Below are 21226 nucleotides of genomic sequence, written 5' to 3'. Positions count from 1 at the left end.
TGATAGATTTATTAATAATGTTCCTAAACATGATATATGTTTGATATAGCTGTGAGTCCATTTATTTAAGATTATTGAATGAACTCATATATGAAATAAGATTATACCAGAATCATCTGCTTGATCTTGGGTTCTATTTTGCAAATGGGATTTTTATTCATGTATTTCTTCCTTATTAATGTGGTTTCAGTGAATCTTTTAGAGTGCTTGGTACAATATCTTCTCTAAGGCAAAGATGAATCTATGTCCCTGAAAAAAATTAACTGGAGAAGAATACAGAACTCAGGGAAATCTAGATTGGCTCAGTATCTTAATAAGATCAAAATTTTACATAAGGTTCTTGGGGATATTTTCCTGTTACTTATTCTATATTTGTATGTAATAGGATTGTAATATAAACAAATTATTTTAATCAGTTACTATGTCATGGTACCTTTTTAAAATAGTTATCTCTATGGTACATATTTTATTGCTGAATTAGTTGAGAATCTCCTTTAAGGCCCATCTTCCTGAGGTGGGGAAATGCCGTAATTCTGGGAAGAAGAGCCTACTTTTCCTTTTTAGTGTTTCCATGTGGAAGGACATCTCCTAGACTTGCAGTTTGAGACTCTTAAACTTGGAAAGGGAATATGGCTAGTGAGTTGGGGAGAAACAGTTGACATGTGTCTGTCCTGTTCTTCAGAGAGCTAGTGCTGTAGTACTTAGCAGGTAGCCACATGGCACATGCTACTCTGAAGGTCTGCTTGAGTTGGGGGAGGGTGGCCATGGTCAGAAACACCTGTGATTGAATGGCTAAATGCAATACCCAGGGTCAGTATTAGGACACCATTTGTCATATACTCCAGCTACATCTTCCACTGCAATTGAGATATGCCCAAGCCACATCTTCATTGGTTTAGAAAAAAAAAGAGTGGTAATTTGTTATCTATCCACTCAATTTCTTTATATTTATCTTTCAACTTATTATAAGCTCCTGGGAGGAAAAAGAAATGTTATAACAACTTCTTATAATAGCACATATGGTGTGAGGTTCTCTTTTAAAAACATACTGGACAATACAGATAAATATGCAGGTGAACAATTCAATAATTCTAATATGTAAATTGAAAGGGCAGTGTCACTTTCAGGATAAGGTTACCTTTGTAAATGTTCAATATCATACATCCTCTTGAAAGCTATTTAAGAAGCCAGAAAGTTCTTCACTCTTAAAGAAGAAAGTCATCGCCAGAAAAGCATTGTGTCCTGCCCTCGAGCTTTCTTACCCTTAGCAGGAAGTTCAGTCTGGATAAGGATTCTAGGAAGATGTCAGCTCCTTTATTTGAAAACTCATACCTCCCAGCAATGAAAAAGAATAAAGTCTTTTCAAGATCGAAGTCCAGATGACTAAAACAAAGCCAAACAGTTTCATATTAAATAAGGCAACAGCAACAAAATGTACACGTGAATTCCATTGGAGAACAGAGGGACTGTGATAGAGAAACATTTACTAAAATGATCCTGCTTTCTCTCTACTAAAGATATGAAAAATCACATGCTTTTAATTTCTTTTTTTCTTTAAGTAAAGAAAAGCATGGGCTAGAGATACAACTCAGTGGTAGAGAATTTGCCTAGTATAAGCAAATGACTAGGGCCAATCCCCAGTGCCTAAATAAATAAATAAACAAACAAATAGCCCAGAAAAGCATACCCATAAAAATGACCTCTAACAAAATCTTGGATCCTGGCCTTATACATGGCATGGAGATTTTGAAACTCGTGCACTGCTGAAAACTTCTTAACATTCAAGCCATTTGGAGTAATTACATCTGGAAAAGCAGAACAAAAGTGAAGCCTTTGAGAGGTAGTAAGTAGCATTTTAGGGGAGAAAAGGTATTTTTAAGTCTGTAAAATTAGACTAACATTTCCAGTTTGTAACCATAGAATTTAAAATGCATAAAACTTCAGAATGCAGTCTTTTGGTGGAGATAGGAAATCAGGAGTACTTGATCTAAAAAATAATGAGTGATTGGTACAATGAAATAAAATTTCTATTTCTTATTCCTGATTTGTTAGTTCTAATTTCTTTTTTAAAGACTTTTTTGTTTGTTTTAATTGGTTATACATGATAGTAGAACACAGTTTGACACATTGTGCTAATTTCTTCTTTCTAATACAAATGATTCATTATGCCCCGAACATTTTGTTCTGGCAAGAAGACATTTTTGGTTTTCAATATATTGGTCATCAACAAGAGAGAGATTACTCAGAGCACATAGTAGAAACCACCTATTGAACTGATTACATGGGTTATCACATTTAGAAGCACTAAAAACAAAAACAAGGGGAAAAAAAAGAAGCTATATCAAAAAGTTTAATACCCAGCAATGGTAATTTTTGCAATGGAGATTTGAGCTAGAATTAGAAATATGTCATATTGTTTTGAATAATCTTTTATTAATAAAAGGGTGTTCTCTAGAAATGGTCCCAAGTTTTTCAATCATTTCTTATGTGAAAAAAATTTTTTTGATTTTCATGAGTTTTTACTAAGTAATCTGGCATTTGCTACACAGTTGTTCCTTAATATTCAAGATTGATTCTAGGATCCTCTTGGATAGCAAAATGTGTGGATGCTCAAGTCCCATATAAAGAGGTGGGTCTTGCCCATTAGGGGACATAAAGAGATGGCCCTTCCCATTCCTGGATCCCCAATGACAAGGTTTCAGACAGAATTGGAGTAGGGAGCAATGGAATGAGACCTAGGAAAACCTCAGAGGTCATGAGATTATATTGAAGATGGAAGATAGAGGCTACTACCCTCACCTTCCGATGTCCCCATTTCAGAATCAGAACCTTAGGTTGTCCCATCCCCCAACAGACATCCACTTATAGCCAGATTATCCCAGTCTGTGGTACCACTTAGCATGGCCCCTCTGAGCTCACCTGGTGGCCTCTATATTCATGTACATCAGAAACTAAGAAGGGGTGGTACACCTGCTCATTGGAGTAGCTCAGGAGACCACCAGTAATTCATGTCTTCTCTCCACTTTCTGTGTACATGTCTCTCTGTTTCTGAAGATTTCCTAGCAATACTCATATGGATAATGTCATGAATTAAATTTGTTACAGGAATTTATTATTTAAAACAAATAACTTTATTCTTTTTTCATTGGGATTAGATTATAATTTGTTATGAAAAATACCTTCACTTCATTACTTTTTATTTTAAATGGACACATACTAATTAAACATATTTACAGGTTCCAAAAATAAAATAACATAGTGTAGAATTGCATAAAATCTATGACATCCTCCCTTAAACTTTAAATCATCTTTAGGTTACTATACTTCTTTAGCTTACAATACAATGTAAATACTATGTATATAATTGTTATTCCACATTGTTTAGAAAATAATGACAAAAATACATAATTAATAGACACAATTTTTTCTAACATTTTTGATCCATGATTACTTAAATCCATGGATGCAAACCCTTTGATACTTAGGGCCAACTACTCCTGTATATAGTACTAATAAATATTTGAAGAAAACTGTACTTAACATGTTGTTTAGTAACACCATGGTAGTATTTCCACTGTATTTATATATTATAAATTGTATTATATATAGAATATATATAAATATACACACATACCTAAGAGCATTTATTAAAATGTAGTAAAATAATTAGGACATGATGTTATTTGAATGTTGACATAGTTATTAAATTGTAATTTTAGATAAATAAATGTTTAGTAATGGCTATGTTTGGCAACCAGCTCACAAATATCCTGAAGTTTTAACAAATGGACTTTGGAAGTCATAATGAATTGATTCTAGCACACCACTGTCTACATAGCTTAAGAAATAAGATTTTAAGACTGTTTTTATGTTTCATTGATAAATTTGGAAATATATAGGTGCTCTTACATAATGACACAATTTAAATTGTGCTTTTTTTCTTTAGAATAAAAAATCTAATATCAACTTTAATATTATAAAAAAATCATCTCAATATAAACAAAAGTCTCCAATTTGTGAGCCGCTCCCCTCTACATTTGGTATTTCTTTCAATTTCATTTTATTAATTAGTTTATGTAAGTATAATTAGTTATATTATCAATTCATTTACATTCACTGAAATATCAAAACTTCTGAGATATGCTTTGAAAACATATCCTTTCCCCTTCTCCCTAATTCTTTTCTCTCCCTGAAAGCAACACTGGGAATGAACATCTTGCTATTATTTCCAAGTAGAAGACAATGTTGATGTCTTCCACCTCTGAAGATACACAGGAAAAAATGACTAAATGGTGACATTTGAATTTCAGTTATAAGTATTACCACAAACTGAGAAATCAATAATCGCAAAACTAACAACTTGAAGTGTAAACACAATGTTGAAAATATCATCATATGATCTTTAAGGCACATGTGGTATTAAGTGATATATTTGTAATTAATAAATTTATAAAATTGCCTTTTCTCCAATATTTTAAACAAAATATCATCTTTTCAACATTAGACATTGAATCAAACTTATGGTAAAAACCATACAAGTGGGCATAGTAGCACCTACCTATAATCCCCAAAACTTGGGAGACTGAAGCAGGAGGATCACAAGTTTGAGGCCAGCCTCACCAACTTAGCAAGACCCTGTCTCAACATTTTAAAGAAAGGGCTGGGAATATGGCTCAGTGATAAAGTGCCCCTGGCTTCAATCCCCAGTACCAAAAATAAAAATACAAAACAACAACAATCATAATACAGTATTAAATGGGTCTTTTCGCCAATTAGTACACAGTGATTTAAAAAAATATATGATCTCATTTTAGCTGTTGATATAGCCAACACTTACCTCTTGCCTATGTAGCTTGACCTTAGCATTGTACTTGTAGTTATACTATACACACACACACACACACACACACAACACACACACACAAACACACACACACACAAACACACACCTTTGTTTTATTTATTTATTTTTATGTGGTGCTGAGGATCAAACCCAGTGCCTTGCACATGCTAGGCGAGCGCTCTACCACTGAGGCACAGCCTCAGCCCCTGTAGTTATACTTTTTTAAAAAATACTCTTAACTGTAGAGAACTTCAAGAAAAAATAGAGAATACAAAATCATGGTGCTTCCACATAATACTTTTTTCTTTTTAGAATGCTTTTGCTTTTTTTTTTATGTTTCATGATCTACTAAAAGTGCATTGACCTCCTTTAGCCATAAAATGTTCAAAGATTTTACAATTCCAATAAGGACCACCATGTATTTCTACCACTAGCCAGAAAGTGAACTAGACTGAAGTGTTTATAGTTCTATTGGAACTTGCTTGTGAAGCTAGCTTGTAGGCAGCCAGTGATACAGAAAACCTAAGAAAATCTAGACAGTGATCCACACCACATAACAATTGCTAACTTTTTCTCAACATTTATATGAACCAGATATTGAGTTATTTCCATATATTAACTCTTTAAATCACTGCAACCATTCTACACTACAGGTAGAATTACTATCTATATTATGCTGGTAAGGCACAGGGAGCTTAAATAACTTTTACAGTGTCACATAGTTAGTGACATTTACTCAGCCCAAAATCATTTTCGATACTGATTTCAGGCAGTTTGACGTCAAGTCCATGCTTTTCACCATTACTCTGCAGTTGTATCCCTGAGAAAATAAAACTTTTAGAAAATAACCAATAAAGAAAGCAAGATGCAGAATCATCTTGGGGAAGACCTACTTTTAAAAGGCAGAAGAAAGTAGAAAAGTTATTAGGGACACCAGAAAATAATCATATTGGAGAAAATTTAGAATATGCAGTGTCATGAAAAGTGAGGGGAAGATAGAGGTGTTCATCACTTTTAATGTCAAAGAGCATAAAAAAAATCAGAGAATCCTGAATTTGGTCATTCTCTTAGAAAATCAATTTCAAACTTCCAGGGTTTAGAAGCCAGAGTTCAAGGGGCTAATAAGTGAAAACGGTAACTGTAGTTTTGTTATTCCAACATACTTGGTGTCAGGAGATTACATAGATATTTGACAGAGTAGCTGCCTGGTGAGAATTTCTCATTTTAGAATAGGAAAAAAACAAAACATGTTTGTTAAGTTCAGAAAAGGATACTGTAGATAGAGAAAACAGATCCAGGAGAGAAATGAACATATCAATGGTACAAATTCCTGCAAGGAACATGGGAATGAGAATCCCAGAGAATCCAAAATCCAAAAGGATCTTTGGAAAGATCACATATCATAAACGATCATCCTACCACTATTCATTACTTGAATTCTTGTTTTTTGTTTGTGTGATTTAACACCTTAAAATACCTCCTCCAGATGCTCAAGAGTTTGTAGTCTAACCTTCTTTGTATCCAGTGGGTCCGAAGAGGAAAAGAGACTATGCCAAGACAAGGATGCATTCAAACAGACTCATCTGATCAGACTGGCACCCATGGGAGCATTCTGATTGGCTCAGCTTATATCAGGTATCTACTTCTGCACCAATCAGCTGTGGCCACATGATGTTTTATGAACATGCTTGCACTGAAAAATCTGGTAGGATTTGGGAATGCTTTCTAGAAAAATTTATAAGGAAGTCTGGGGAGAGGTAAAGCAGGCTTATACAAAACAGCACCAAAGAGGTAATATTATAAAATGTAGGACTGGGACAATTTCCCACAAATTTCTAAATTCGCCTTCACTTTTATTTTCTTAAAAGAGAAATGCCAAGTTAGTTATCTTACATATAATAGGTCTTGAAAACTCTGTTTGTACTTAGGACTTTAAAAGCATAACTCACTTATTCAATAAGATTCAACTCTTCCTATATTCCAGTAATAGCTTAGCTTTGAATTTATCACACACCCACTGAAATGAAGAATTGAAATGCATGTAATGAATCATATGGTAGCAATAAGTACAATTTTTCATCTAATATTTATTCTGGAAAAAAAATAAAATCTTCATACTCTAATATCATTTGCAGTTGAAAGATAGGTGAGGTGACAAACTCAGTGGTGATAATTACCAGGCTTTCTCTTCAGCATGTGTTCTGCCTCGATTGCTGTTATTTCTGAAACTGTGGTGAACACATGAGCACAGTGAACAGAAGCTCGCTCCATGCAGTAGCGGTGGTAAATCTGCCTTTCCCCAGCCTCTTTGTCTATGTTAAACTGTTAAAAACAAACAAGCATACATTTGCTTATACTGATCCTCTTTCACAAGCAAACCAAAGTCATACATTTTATGAATTGTCTCTCCTCAAGGATGTGGAAAAATTGCACGATCACAGTGAAAGTACTGATAAATTTTTATTAAACTATTGCTAAAATATATAACCATTGATTTTTTTAAAAATCACTGTTTACTTGATTTCTTCTTCTAATCTGTTATTAATCCCCCTGAGTGATCTTTTCATTTTGCTATAATCACTTGGAATTTTTGAATTTGGGGAATTTTATTATAATTTTACTAATCTCACATTTTCTAAAAATAGGGAAAGTTCCTTTTCCCAAAGCACTTTATCATATTTTACCCATAAACTATAAAACAAAACTGGCATTAAAATTGACACTGAAAATAAGAATAATTAATATCATCCTTAATGCGCTAAAGGGAACCTGAAAAGATATGATATTTCATAATTCAAAAGGCTAATAGTTACTTTAAACTAGTGTGTTAGATTGTGAAATCATCTCTAATTCTGGCATTTTAACTTTTTAACACTGTATGTTAGACACTCTTCTAAGCACAAAAACATACTGAATCTCCTTAAAATGCTGAAATGTGTTACGTTTTTCAGCTTTTCTTCTCTGTGACCAAAATACCTAACAAAAACAACTGAGAGGAAGAAAGTTGTATTTTAGCTCACAATTCCAGAGATTCTGTCCATGGTCAGCTGGCTCCATAGCTCTGGGCCTGAGGTAGGGCAGAGCATCATGGCAGAAGCATGTAGCAGACGAAAGCTTCTCACCTCAAGGCAGCCAGGAAGCAGAGGGGTGGAGGCAGGGATGAGTGTGGAATGTGAGAGACAGAGAATGGTGGGATATAATAGGGCCTATCACCAAAATCCCTGAAGATTCAACTGAGAATTTAGCCTTTGTCCTATATTCAGTGGAAAGCCACCTAAAGGGTTTATTTAGAGAAATGGTAAAGACACAGCCTATCTTTAAGGAAAAGTAACTTGGAAAGCAATACGAAAGGTTTCCTGCCTCATCGAGTTTTTTGTCAATTTCAAATGAAGTAACATAGCACCAATCTCTGTCTGATTGTTCCAACATCTAATGCCTTTCTAGACCTGATTCTTTTGACAAGGCACCTTACTTTCTTGTGTCTTACTATGTGTATCCATAACTTTTTATTGAATTCTGCATATTATGTACAAAAGAAAAAAAAAGATTGAAGTATATAAATAAAACAATGCAGTGAAATAGGAGGGTAACCCTATCCCTGAAGTTGACTAATTCAAACTTGGTTTGAAGAAAGAGTTAAAATACATTAGTTGTCTAAGTCTTCCTTCCTCATTTACTAATCCTAAACAGTCTGCAGATTTCCAGCCAGTAAATTCTGTTACTTTTAAGAAAAGAGAGACTGGGAGCAGTGGCGCACATCTGTAATCCCAGCTACTGGCGAGGCTGAAGCAGGAGAATCATAAGTTCCAGACCAGTCTTAGCAACTTAGCAAGAACCTATATCAAAAAAAAAAAAAAAAAAAAAGAAAAGAAAATAAAAGGGATGGGAATGCAGCTTAGTGGTAGAGTTTCCCTGGCTCAAACTGCAGTACCGAAAAAGAAAAAGAAACACACACACACACACACACTAAAGGTCTTAAAAAAAAAAAAAAAAGCATTAGTTATATGTACATTTTAGTAGAGGCAGCGTGGGTAACTAATGGCCAAACTTAAGATAGTGAGTTTGAAAACATAACATCTTCTTGGAAATTTTCAGAAAATGTATAAGCTGACTGAAAATAGTTGCAATGCTCTTTCAGCTAATGAATTTTACTTAAAATTGGAAGACAACATCAAAATCTTGTGGACTATTACAAAAAAATGTTTATAGTTAGTAATTAAATTTGAGCAAAAAGTTATCTTTCTGCTTTTACAAAAATTGAATTATTTTCTTCTTTTTTTTTAAAGAGAGAGAGGGAGAGAGAGAATGTCTTTTTTTATTTTTTCAGATGGACACAACACAATGCCTTTATTTTTATGTGGTGCTGAGAATTGAACCCGGGTCCCGCCCGTGCTAGGTGAGCGCTCTACCACTGAGCCACAATCCCAGCCCCATATTTTATTCTTATCCCAATTTTGTCCTCAGATTTATTTATCTGAGTTAAAACTTACTGAAAGTGGGGCTGGGGATGTGGCTCAAGCGGTAGCGCGCTTGCCTGACACGCGTGCGGCCCGGGTTCGATCCTCAGCACCACATACAAACAAAGATGTTGTGTCCGCCGAGAACTAAAAAATAAATATTAAAAAATTCTCTCTCTCTCTCTCTCTCTCTCTCCTCTCTCACTCTCTCTTTAAAAAAAAAACTTACTGAAAGTGATCCTGAGTTGATATGTAATTTGCATTAAGACTGAATTATGACTCATTTCCTATTTTGAACTTTTAAAAAATTTCATGTATGTAACCAGTGTTTTATTTATATCACCCACCCAAATTCTAAACCTAATGTGAATATGGGGGGGAGGGGGTTCTGTTGTGAAAAATGATTAAGAATTTAACTCAAAATCTAAATTTTGTCTACTTTTTATCTTCTTGTCTTGGCAGAAGAATCTCCTAGAAAGCTGGACTGGGGTATGACTAAGCTTATATACCTAATAGAGAGGAGCTTGAAATTGATATTTTATGCATATATGTACATATGTATAGTGAGATATCATATTTGAAGATAATATGAAATAAAGGATAACATTATCAAAAAGATAAAGTTAATTACTACAATATATTTGCTCCTTAAAAATAGACCATCCAATGTATGTTACTAGTTTTTTATTAGTTACTTGCTACTATATAATATTCTTAAGTCCTCTGGAGTGAAATATTTAATATGCCAACCTATTATTTTCTCTTTTAGAAAGAGCAAAGGCTGCTCTTCTCTGGGAAGCATTGCTGATGAGCTCATCACAGATCACTGGTTTGCCCTTATCAGTCCACCCTTCTCATACACCATTAGGATGTTTCCCTGAGCTCCTGGTTGTCTGAATTCCTCAGTAACTATCTCAAATGTACACCTGATCCTTGTAATCTGACCTTTAGGTTGGGCTGATCTTTTTATAGGGTGAATCTCATTAGGGCCTCTCACTGCTTTGCAAACGTTAAATTTTTTCAGAAAGAACTTGCTTGCTCTCAAAGTGTGTTTGAGCTAGTGGTATAACTTTCTAGTACCGTTTTCTGAATGTTATTCATGGAATACGCACCCATGTGCATGCACGAGTATGTATACACCCACTCTCCACCCCCACACATACAGTTTCATAGAATTCTAGAATTTTTAAACTGAAAAAAGACTTTGGATAGTAACTTTCCAAATTCCTAATTTTCCTGATTTTGAAACTGAACCTTAAAACCCTAAATCCATTTGATTGGTAATATAGACTGCAAATCTGCAAAATCTCTTAATTTATGGTACACAAATGCCTTATTAATATTGCTGACCCAATAATATAAAATATGTGTTTTTATTATTCTAATTTAATTGATGGAAAATGAAAGAAAGAAATCAAAACTGAAGGACTTTGTATCATGAAATTGGGTCATTTCTTAAAATGAGCAAACATAATTATTTGATCATGTAACAACCCACATTCCTGTTTTCTATAACTTCTGTCCTACTTGAATCCCAAGAATCCCACCTATGCATTTCAGAGTTACAGAAAAAAAATCTCACCTATCAACTTATAATGTGTTTCCAATAAATTGTTCTGTGAGAAGTTAGAGGAAATAAGGCTTGTAGTGCACCTAGAATCCCTTTCTCTACCTGCACTCAGAGCTGTATGTGAATCCAGCATCTATCTTCACAGCATTTTCCAAGCTACAGGAAGGAACAAGAGGCCGGTCTTGGGTTCACACAGTGTGTCACTCTTTACCATGCCTCTGTGGATCTGCTGCTCCCAAGTGGGACAGAAATCAGGTCTTACACCTCCACACTCCATTGCACTCTGAGCAAAGTTAAGCTACATCAGCTCTCTGTCACCCCAGGGGAGACCTTCTCATGAATATTGATTAACTAAAAGGGCATTTCTGCCATCTGGTTGGCAGATGAAATATAAAGGTCAATGCTTTTCATCCCTCATCTTCAGTGATCTGAAGAAATGTAGATGGGGAGAAGTGGAAGGACTATTTACCTTATCAAGATGGTTGTAAAAATCAATATTTGCAGCACAGAGATACCTCCCAAGTAGTGTGGCATGGGTTGTAAATATTGTGGCAATAGGGAGTTTCCTGGCTCGAGAAAGAATCAGTCCAGTTCCGGCCTGCCATTCATGAAATTGGACAATGACATGTTTACCATCTGCATGATCTGTCACCTACACCAGAAAAAGGCATTGAGAAAAGTTATTGGTGAAACATAATCTTGAGCATCATCCACAGCAATGGAGAGTCATGGTATCTAAAATTTAAAGGGGTCTAAATATGAGCCATACAGATTCAGCAAGGGTAAATGTTTTATAGAATTCAGTGGCATATTTATAAAGTTCATATATTTTTATGTCTTAATCTCCCTTTCAGTGATATATCAGACTTATTTTTATATGCACAGAAGAAAAAATATTAACAGAAATACTAAATAATGAATGTTAGTAATAATATTTAAAAATTGAATAGATGTTTACTAGTAAGAAATATTTGTTGAGTGGATGAATCAATGATAACAATAATGTTCTTGAATATGTCACTGAGTGTCTGAGTAAGTTTGAACTACCCACTTAATAAGCTTTTGTATTTTAAAATTTATTTCTTTATTTACCTATTATTTATGTTGCAGTGCTGTGGATCAAACTCAGGACATCATGCATGCCAGGTCGGTACTTTACCACTGAACCACATACCCAGTCCAACAAGTTTCATTTTTTATTATTTATTTTTTGTGTTTGGTTATATACAACTTCAGGATAGACCCTGACATAATCACAAAAGCATGGAACACAGCCTGCTCCAATTCAGTCCCCAGCACTTCCCCCAGCACGCTCCCTCTCCCTTCACTGCATCAGTCCCTCTTCAATGCATTTACAGTTTACTTTAAAAAAATTAAAATAAATAACAAGTGATTCATGTTTTACATCTGTCTTATTTGAGTTCTCTCTTCCTTAAAGCCAAATAATTTTAATTGATACATTACTATTTTAAGAAAATGGAATTAGGGAGAAAGAGAAATTCTAATAACTTGTTTAGAATTAAACAGCAGCTTAGTAAGGACCCAAGATCCAGGTCTAAATCCATTACACTGAACCAGGTTGGGCATTAGTCTCTTTGCCTTAAAGTTAGTTTGTTTCACTCCTACAAAAATTAATTCACTATCCTGCTGGTGGTCCAAGGAAATACTCTTTTGAGAACCACTGACAAGGCTAAGCCCTCTGAATTTTGCCTGCTCTTTAAGAAAAATCAGTTATTAACAGTTGTACAGATAAGGCTTGCCTGGTAGTTTTGCCTATGCCTCAATGTCTCTACATATTGACCCTTTGAACCAAAGTAAATCTCTATTTTTGGAATTTTTTCTTTTTCTCCCTCTTTCTTTTTTTCTTTTAAGAGAAAACTGAGACTCTCTGGTTCTCTCTCTCTCTCTCTCTCTCTCTCTCTCTCTCTCTCTCTCTCTCTCTCTCCATTTCTCTTATCAGAAAGAATGATGGTAAACACACACACACACACACACACACACACACACACACACACACATACACATACACACAATTTTGTTGCTGGCCTCAGCCTTGAGGCTGTGTCCTCAGATAGGCAGTCTAAAGAGAGTTGTGTTCACTAACTGATCTAAAACAGGACCAAGTGTCTGCATTAGGACAGATTCTGCCAATACCCTCCCCCTTCTTCTCCTATGCTGTCCCCAGCATAAAGCAGAAGGAATACCTGTCCATAGTCCCCTTCAATTGAAGGCAGCCTTCTACAGCTATTGGGACATGACTTCATCAGAAGGAAAGATTAAGGGGAACACTTTCTCAACACTCAGTTCTATGATGTTTTTGTCCTTAGACTTTATTCCCACTGCTAGGGATGCTCTTCCCTTACCATCTGATTTTTTGGCTAGGTGTAATGAAAGGGATGCAAAGAAATCCTACTGCCATGCTTTGAGGAGTCAAGAGAGTTCCAGCTTGACTTGTTTAACAAAAGCTGACTTCTAATCTCTTTCTTTTTTACATATATGGATTATTCTACTTCAAAGGACTTATAAATAGCTTATGAGAATACTTTTGCCCTTTGGAAATAATAAGACTATCTATAAGTCACTCCTGTTGCCCAAGCACTCATGTGTAAGCCAAACAGAATATTTCAAATTCTCTGCTGCTCCCCAAATTTCACAATTCATGTGTATAATGGATGATGAAAATCACCTCTTTTTTCTTGCATATCTATTGTGTTTCATCTACTCAGCTTACATAATTGCATATTTTATACATACAATTCCATTTAAGTCTTATGTGAATACATATTAAAAAGCATGATTATTATTACTCTGTTCCAAAGGTTGGAATTCAGTTGAGGAATGCTGGACAATTTCTTGGAATGTATTATAATTCCTTTAAAATGTATTAGGACAATCAAGAATGGCATTATCTCAAAATCTGCTTAATCTAAATTCCTGGGATTATTTCTAGGCACTGACTGCAGTTGTGCCACTCCTCTGTCTTATTATTATATGGTAAACTGTACCTCTTTTAAGAACCAGGCAGTTAAAGATCCAAATATGAGCATATCGTTGGCTTCTCGGTCATTATAAGGGATGCCGACATTGCATGCTTCCCAAAAGTCACCCTTCCACCTGTCCAGATTCCAAGCTGAGTAGCCTATGTCAAAGAGCACCACATAAGGACTCCCTTCTATCAGCCATCTTCCAAAATGCACCTGTTGTGTAGAGAACATATAGCCACATAATAACGTTAAATAATACAAGAGAAGAAAATGTATATTAGCATAGAGGATGCAAACTTTATTTGGAGCTCAATAGCAGATTAGGCATGCTACATAGAGAAGAGTTTTGATGACATCTGAGGTTTGTACCTAGCTAAAGTGGACTCACATCCATTCCTATTCAATATCCACTTTCTGATCTTTGTTAAATTTGGTCATTTAAGAACAATGTATCTAGATAGCATAACTTTTGTTCATTTGTCACTCCTTACCCTCCTGGTTCCTTGAGCTTATACAAAGAGGATTTAGCATTATAGTCTATGCTTTTGTGATACAGTCACAGATGAAATGCTCTGTATCTTTAACAATCTGGAGCTGAATGTAACAGTCATTGTATTGTGTAATTCCCTGTATGAAACAGGATTTACAATACTTCCAACTACAAAAGAAGCTGCTTCTGTAGACAAATGTGTATGATCTATCTTACTACTCCTATTTAAAAAGATGTGACCCAAAATGTTTCCTAATTATGTTTCTGCCAGACATCTTAACTAAATATTTTGCCAAAGATACATTATCTCTTTTTTCTAGCAGCTGAAAGTCTAATCCTGTTAGTCTTCAAATTGACTTTTTTGATTCCTATTTTATCTCAAGCAAATTTTAATGCATTAATTATCTCAGTTATTTTTCCAGTTTTATTGATATTAGTCACTTGTGTATCAAAGCTTCAACTTCCCTTTGGTCTCTATATTTCTATAGTAATTTGCTTGTTCTTTTACCTTGATTTTTATTTTATGTATATTATCCTAGTAGATAATATGCAACATTATAAGCCACTTACTTCAACTCCTTTCTAGAACTCAGAGAGACTAAGATTAGTCTCTTTCATTGCATAGCCAAACCTCTCTGGAAATCTGAATGTATCCACATTGTTTACACCTTTACCCTTGGCACTCAACCAAAGCTAAATTTTGCAGAGCCTGGAAGCTCAATTTAATTCTCACTTACTCTTATGGGACTCAGGCATGTGTGGTGATGTCTCTACCCTATCCAAACTTTGACCAACCTTGAAAGACCTCATTTAAGTTGCTTCCATTGTAATTTAGTATTCATCATGCCACTCTTTCCTTTCAGGATTGAATTTTCAATACCTTTGTCAAAAGGAACCGAAATGCACTTCTAATATCCCAACCCCTTTAGCTGCATGCTAAGGAACTGGCTTCTATTCCACCTCTCTCCAGGCAATAAGGATTGGGACTTGATGCTTTCCAATTTCCTAGGGGCCGTTACAAACAAAGAAGCAGGTTAGATAAGCACATAGAGTTTTGAGGCTGCTGGAATCTCTGGCCCAGCTGTTTGAGGAGAATATGGCCTGGATTTCGAATCATGAGACCAGTCAGTCCAAAGTTCTTCTCATCTTCCTCTGCCTTGGAAAAACCCTTACTTTTATCCCAATAGTACAACATGCACCCTTCTGTCACTTCCCTCACATTCTCTGTGCTATTTTCTCTCCTAGTGCTTCTGGGACCTCCAGTTCCTTCGTTAATTACATACTGTGCTTCTTAAACTGCATGTACCTCCTAGACACCACTATGTACAGACCCCTCAAGTGAGGACTTCTCATTTTTTTTCATCTCCAGAAACTGTATTTCTTGGGAAATAAGTAAGTAAGAGGGAAAGTTATTTTTTTTTAACTGCTCTGAAACATTTAAAGCCTTCTTCTTTATTTGCATATGCTATCCAAACATAATTACTTTTACTTTTTCTAGTTTCTTTTTTACCTTATCCTAGGCAATATCTCAAGTTTCTTAACCTACACATTTACTCCATAGTTGCTTGATCTTGTAGAAATCAAAGAACTTCATGTACATCTGGTTCCAGCCACCTAGGTTCATGGCTATGGTCTTACCCTTGTCAACCTGAACTGTTGCTGCTCTGAAACATTCCACTCCAGCACCCTATTACTACACAACTTCTACAATTCTATTTCTCTCAGTGTGTCTCCTGGTGTATGTATTCTTTTTTCTTTAAAACGTTCAGTTCCTGGAATCCTCCATCTGTTCCTACATTATCACCTCCTTTCCTGTCCATTTAGATACCAAGGCACATCAATCCAATCCCTCTCACAATTACCTCCAACACTGTGCTGCTTTGCCTTTTATATGAACCCTGAAATCAAACAACATTGGATCTCCATCTATTCAACTCCCCACTCTTTCACTCAGGCTGCTGGTTTCTGCTACAAATAATCACTGTCAAATACATTTGTTTTAGTAAAAAGTTCTGACTACACTTCAAAGATATCTAGAAATTCTTATATATTCCTTACATATTTTTTCAGTACTTCTTCCTTCAAGTTCTCTTATTTCAACGCTTGCCTCCAGTTCTTACAAGATGACCTTTAACTCCTACTTTAGTAAGATCATTGAAAATATTGAGTGAGATAAGCCTGAGTCAACTCTTTGCATTCATATTTTATTTCCTGTTTAAGTGAAAAGGGTGAAGAACAATTCTTTCAATATTGCTTTGGATCATGTTTTTTCCTACCATTCTCATTAACCTTACTCTCTTCAATCATGTATTTATTCTGACCTTGCAACTTCTCCCTATCTTAGTACATTTCGTTTTGGCATATAAATATGCTCAGGTTTCACCCATATTTAATAAGACATCAATTCTCAAAACCATGTTATCTGAAACTATTATCTTTCCCCTTTCAAAGAAAAATCTCACAGCTATAACTTCTATACCCTTTTTCTCACCACTCATTCATTTCTTAACCCATTGCTATCTGATTTAACTTCTCCTTCTCCTAAAAAAAAAAAAAACACCTGTATTCAGCAATGCTACCAATAACCTGAATATCTCCCAACCCAGTTGACCTTTGCTCAATCATTTGTTACCTTAATCCTTTTTTCATACTTGAAACTTTCTCCTCCCTTGTCTTAACATCATTATTCCTATTGCCGTTGTAATGAAGAACCACAAACCTAGTGACTTAAAACAGCACAAATTTATTATCTTACAGGTATGGAGGTCAGTCATCCAAAACAGGTATTACAGGACAAAGTCAACATTACAGGACAAAGTTGGCAGACGCTGCCTTCAATCTGGAGTCTCTAGGAGAGAATATGTTATCTTGCCTTTTCCTGATTCTAAAGGCCACCTATGTTCATTGTGGCCTCTTCCTCTTTCTTCAAAGTACATCACTCCACCCTCTCCTTCCATAGTCAACACTTCTGCAATTCTAATTCTACTGCCTCCCTCTTCTGAGGTCTCCTATACTTACACTAAACTCACTCCGATAATTCAGGATTATTGCCCATTTCAACTTCCTTAACTCAGCCATATCTACAAAGTCCCTTTTTTTAGGTAAGGTAACATATTCAGAGGTTCTGAGGATTAGGAGATCCTTGTAACGTTGTTTCTATGCTTACAATCTCTGGCTCATTTTTAAAGAATGCTCTAACATATTGACATTTCCTGAGATTTGGCTCAAAACTTTTGCTCTTTGTCTATAAACTTCCACTGAACACTTTGTTTAACATCACTGACTTCACAATTTAAATACAAATAACTTCCTCAAAACCATCTCTACCCTTTACCTTCTGCAGAACTCCAAATCCATTGCCCTGTTAGACAGTTCACCTTGGTCTTCATGAGGTGTCTCAAGTGCAATCTATTCAAGACCAAGTTCATCAACCTTCTCACAAACCCTCTCTTTTCCCTAAGTAGGTGGAGGGTCTTCTCCTAGGAGTTGCTGAAATTTTCGTCCTGTTTCCCATAACAGTTTACTGAGAGTTGTGAGGTTCAATGTCAGTCCTTTACCTGGCAGCCGTGTTGGTTCATTGCATCCACAGCTTTTCTGACAGCGTCATTCATGGGTTCACATTGTTCCACCTGAGTCTTCACGTTATGCTCAAAATATGGACCTATCAGAAAATAATTTTCTCCCCATTCATCTGCTGTTGTTTTGGCCTTTGTCTGAATCACAGTATAGATACCTCCAACTGTTAAAAAAAAAAAAGGCCCTATTATCATTGGGGTTAGTAATTCATTTCAAGTGACTAAGGGATGGAAGTTCACTCTCATTTTAAATTTAACATTTGGGATCCTCTCAGCACAAAAGTTTATTTAACTTTCTCAAAGAACAGGGTTTGACATGTTGTTGAGGGATGCTAACAAAAGGCTACTGTTTGGTTCAAGTCTGGGTCAATTTTAAAGCCGCTTCTGGGCAGAAGCAGATAGGGACATTTCCAAGGAATCTGAAGAGAGGCTTGGAGTAAAACAGCGCTTGGTTTAAAGTTCCATTCACAGTGAAGCCTCAAAGTAAGGACAAACAGCCATTGTCACATGTCCTCTGCAGTAGTCACCTTTCACCTCTTCTCCCTTCTCCAAGAAAGGGCTCAGGCATGTTCAAGTCATGGCCATTGTTGCTTGCAATTGGGAGAAAAATCTCCCAGGCTAAGGTGCATTCCCTTTCTAAGGCCTAGGCAAGGTTCCTTTTGACAAGGGGAAAAACATGATAGATTTTGATGGGAAATGCGGGGCCAACTCTGATGGCAATCAGTGACACAAATTTTCAGGCTCGTGTCATTGCTTTATTTCCCCCCTTGGGCATTGCTGCTACCAGTATTAAAACATAAAACCAAAAAAACTGTGTGTACTCCTGGATTCAGCACTTCCAAATCTAGAAAATTATCCTGGGGGAAAATAAGAAGAGTGACCAAAGATATGTGTGCAGGGTATCTATTGAAGCGATATAATGGCAAAAAATTAACACCGACTTAGATTGAATTAGTTAACTCTCTTAACTAGCCTAAGGCTCAATTATCTCATCTGTTATATGAGGGTTAAGTAGTAGTTAGCTTAGGCAGAAAGAGTGATTGTAGTGGCAGTGTTAAAAACCAGGTCTCATTGGCTGGGATGTGACTCAATGGTAAGTACCTGCCTAGCATGTCTAAGACTCTGGTGTTTGATCCCCAGCACTACAAAAACAAAACAAGTAAGATGTCACTTAAAACGGATGAAAAAATTAGGAATGAGCTATAAGCAAGGGATTGACTCAAGAAATTCAGTGTGAAATTCTGGAACTAATAAGAATTGGGCACCAATTTTCAACTCAATTAAAAGCACGCCTGTAATCCCAGCGGCTCGTGAGGCTGACACGGGAGAATCACATGTTCAAAGCCAGCCTCAGCAACAGCCAGGTGCTAAGTGAGACCCTGTCTCTAAATAACACACAAAATAGGGCTGGGGATGTGGCTCAGTGGCCGAGTGCTCCCGGATTCAATCCCTGGTATCCCCCCCGCCAAATAAATAGATAGATAGATAGATGATAGATAGATAGATAGATTTTACTCCTTGTACAATGAAAAGAAAGTTTCTTCTCATTTTCTACTGCTGTTTTACAAAAAAATTTCTAATTAATTGGAATATGGATTTTGATAACTACTGTATTTCTTAAATTTCTTATTTCAGTAGACTTTAAATCATTAGTCTTCTCAATAGTTTTAACCAATGGTCATCATTGCTGTGAAATTTTCTTTAAACCTGAGGCACTCAAAATACACTTTTTGGAAAATTCCCTTTTGAGGGAGTGAGACACAAAAGGCAAACGTTGGTACTATTATGTGATGCTAACCAGATTCATTAATATATCAAAGAGCTAATGTGACTCCAAAAATGTAATGCAAACCATTTTCATGCACTTACGCAATGACCTCTTCATCTGTAAAGAAAGACGTTTTGTCTTTACACAAAAGAAAGTTGAACTGTCATTTGAACAGTCTAATGAGAACATAATCAATCACACACAGCCCGTAAGGAGGGAGCAGGGAACACCTGAAGAGGCTGTGCAAAACGTACTGGTAAGAGCTTCTTGCTTGGATCAGAATTGATGTGATTCACTTACCCCATTCAACCATGGGTCTACATCTATGTAAATTTATGTCCAGGTCAACTATATGTAAATATTTCCCTAAATTCTGGAAATTTTTGTGAACTGTTGACATTATTTGCTAAGGAAAATTACTTTAGAGAAGCAATTTGCAAGAGCAAGTAAAAGGAACTCTGAAGTGTGAGAGTCACATCTTGGCAACACATTTAAATACATGTATGTTTTATTCAAAACCACTACCTACAAAAATGCAAAATTTTCAATTAATTTCTCCTCTTCTATATTCTCACCCTATCAGGGGAATAGGCTACAGAGTTTTGGTGGTACATATTTATTAAATGCCATACCTTCACTTTTATTCTTGAAAATCCTTATTTGTAACTATGTGTCTCACCCATAGATTTTAGAGCATCCTCGATGTTCATTATGTTATATGTTTCAAATTCAAATCGATTTGAGTGAATTAAAATATATTTTTATTTGCTAAAGAAGGTAAGGAGAAAGAAAAAAAATATTTTAATGGTGCTGGGGATAAACCCAGGGACTTGTGCATATTATACAAGCACTCTACCACTAAGCTATACCCCCAGTTTCTGAAATTCTTTATTTGAAAAAACAAATGATAAGATTTCAGAATCAAAATACAAAGATAATCAGTGAATTCATTTGCTACTTCATTTCCTTTATATAGATATTTCCAAAATAGCCAGTGTGTTTATAAATAGAATGGCTATGCTCTTTTAGAGTTTCTAGAATGAAAATATGAAACTTAAAAAAATTACAACCTAGGTTGGATTGAGACCTGATTATAAATACAGGTTCCACTCCACAATCCTGTGGGGACATCCTCTTCTTGCTATTTCATATACTCAGCACCGGTTGCCTCTCCTTGTCCCCTGCATAATTATTTGTCAATTAGTTTCCCTCGGCTTTTACTGTTACCACACTTTGCCCCAGCCTTCTTTCTTAGCATGCTGGAGTATTACTAAGTGCAGGGCATAGAGATAGAGTCTCTCATCTTCAAATTTGAGGTATAAGTCAGAGGTTCACCAACACATACTTCTTTTTTAAAATCAGCAAATAAATGCCATTTTATGTTTCAAAAGACACATTCAATATTATTAGTCAATTATTGGTTTTCCACAGTTTAGATCATTGAATCTGGACTTCACCTTCACTTTCAAACAAGTACTTTGTATCTTATTGATTTGTGTTTTCCTGAAACAACATGGGAGTTGTCTTTAGTGTGAGGAC

The 21226-nt window shown here is 35.6% G+C and overlaps 1 protein-coding gene across 1 annotated transcript in view; it reads right to left on the bottom strand.

Annotated features, from left to right (window-relative positions):
* The window catches only part of Gys2 (glycogen synthase 2), a 57555-nt gene that overhangs the window by 29256 nt on the left and 7073 nt on the right, over positions 1–21226 (bottom strand). The window contains exons 2-7 of the mRNA XM_026391934.2: positions 17902–18083; positions 13876–14067; positions 11340–11522; positions 7021–7165; positions 1688–1805; positions 1263–1383 (exon numbers count right to left, since the gene is read on the bottom strand). Coding sequence (XP_026247719.2) covers positions 1263–1383; positions 1688–1805; positions 7021–7165; positions 11340–11522; positions 13876–14067; positions 17902–18083 — 941 coding nt within the window. The remainder of the gene's footprint in view (positions 1–1262; positions 1384–1687; positions 1806–7020; positions 7166–11339; positions 11523–13875; positions 14068–17901; positions 18084–21226) is intronic.

This window comes from Urocitellus parryii, chromosome 5 (genome assembly GCF_045843805.1).
Source record: "Urocitellus parryii isolate mUroPar1 chromosome 5, mUroPar1.hap1, whole genome shotgun sequence".
In the NCBI taxonomy this organism is placed as follows: Eukaryota; Metazoa; Chordata; class Mammalia; order Rodentia; family Sciuridae; genus Urocitellus; species Urocitellus parryii.
This window is presented reverse-complemented; position numbering and strand designations above follow the sequence as displayed.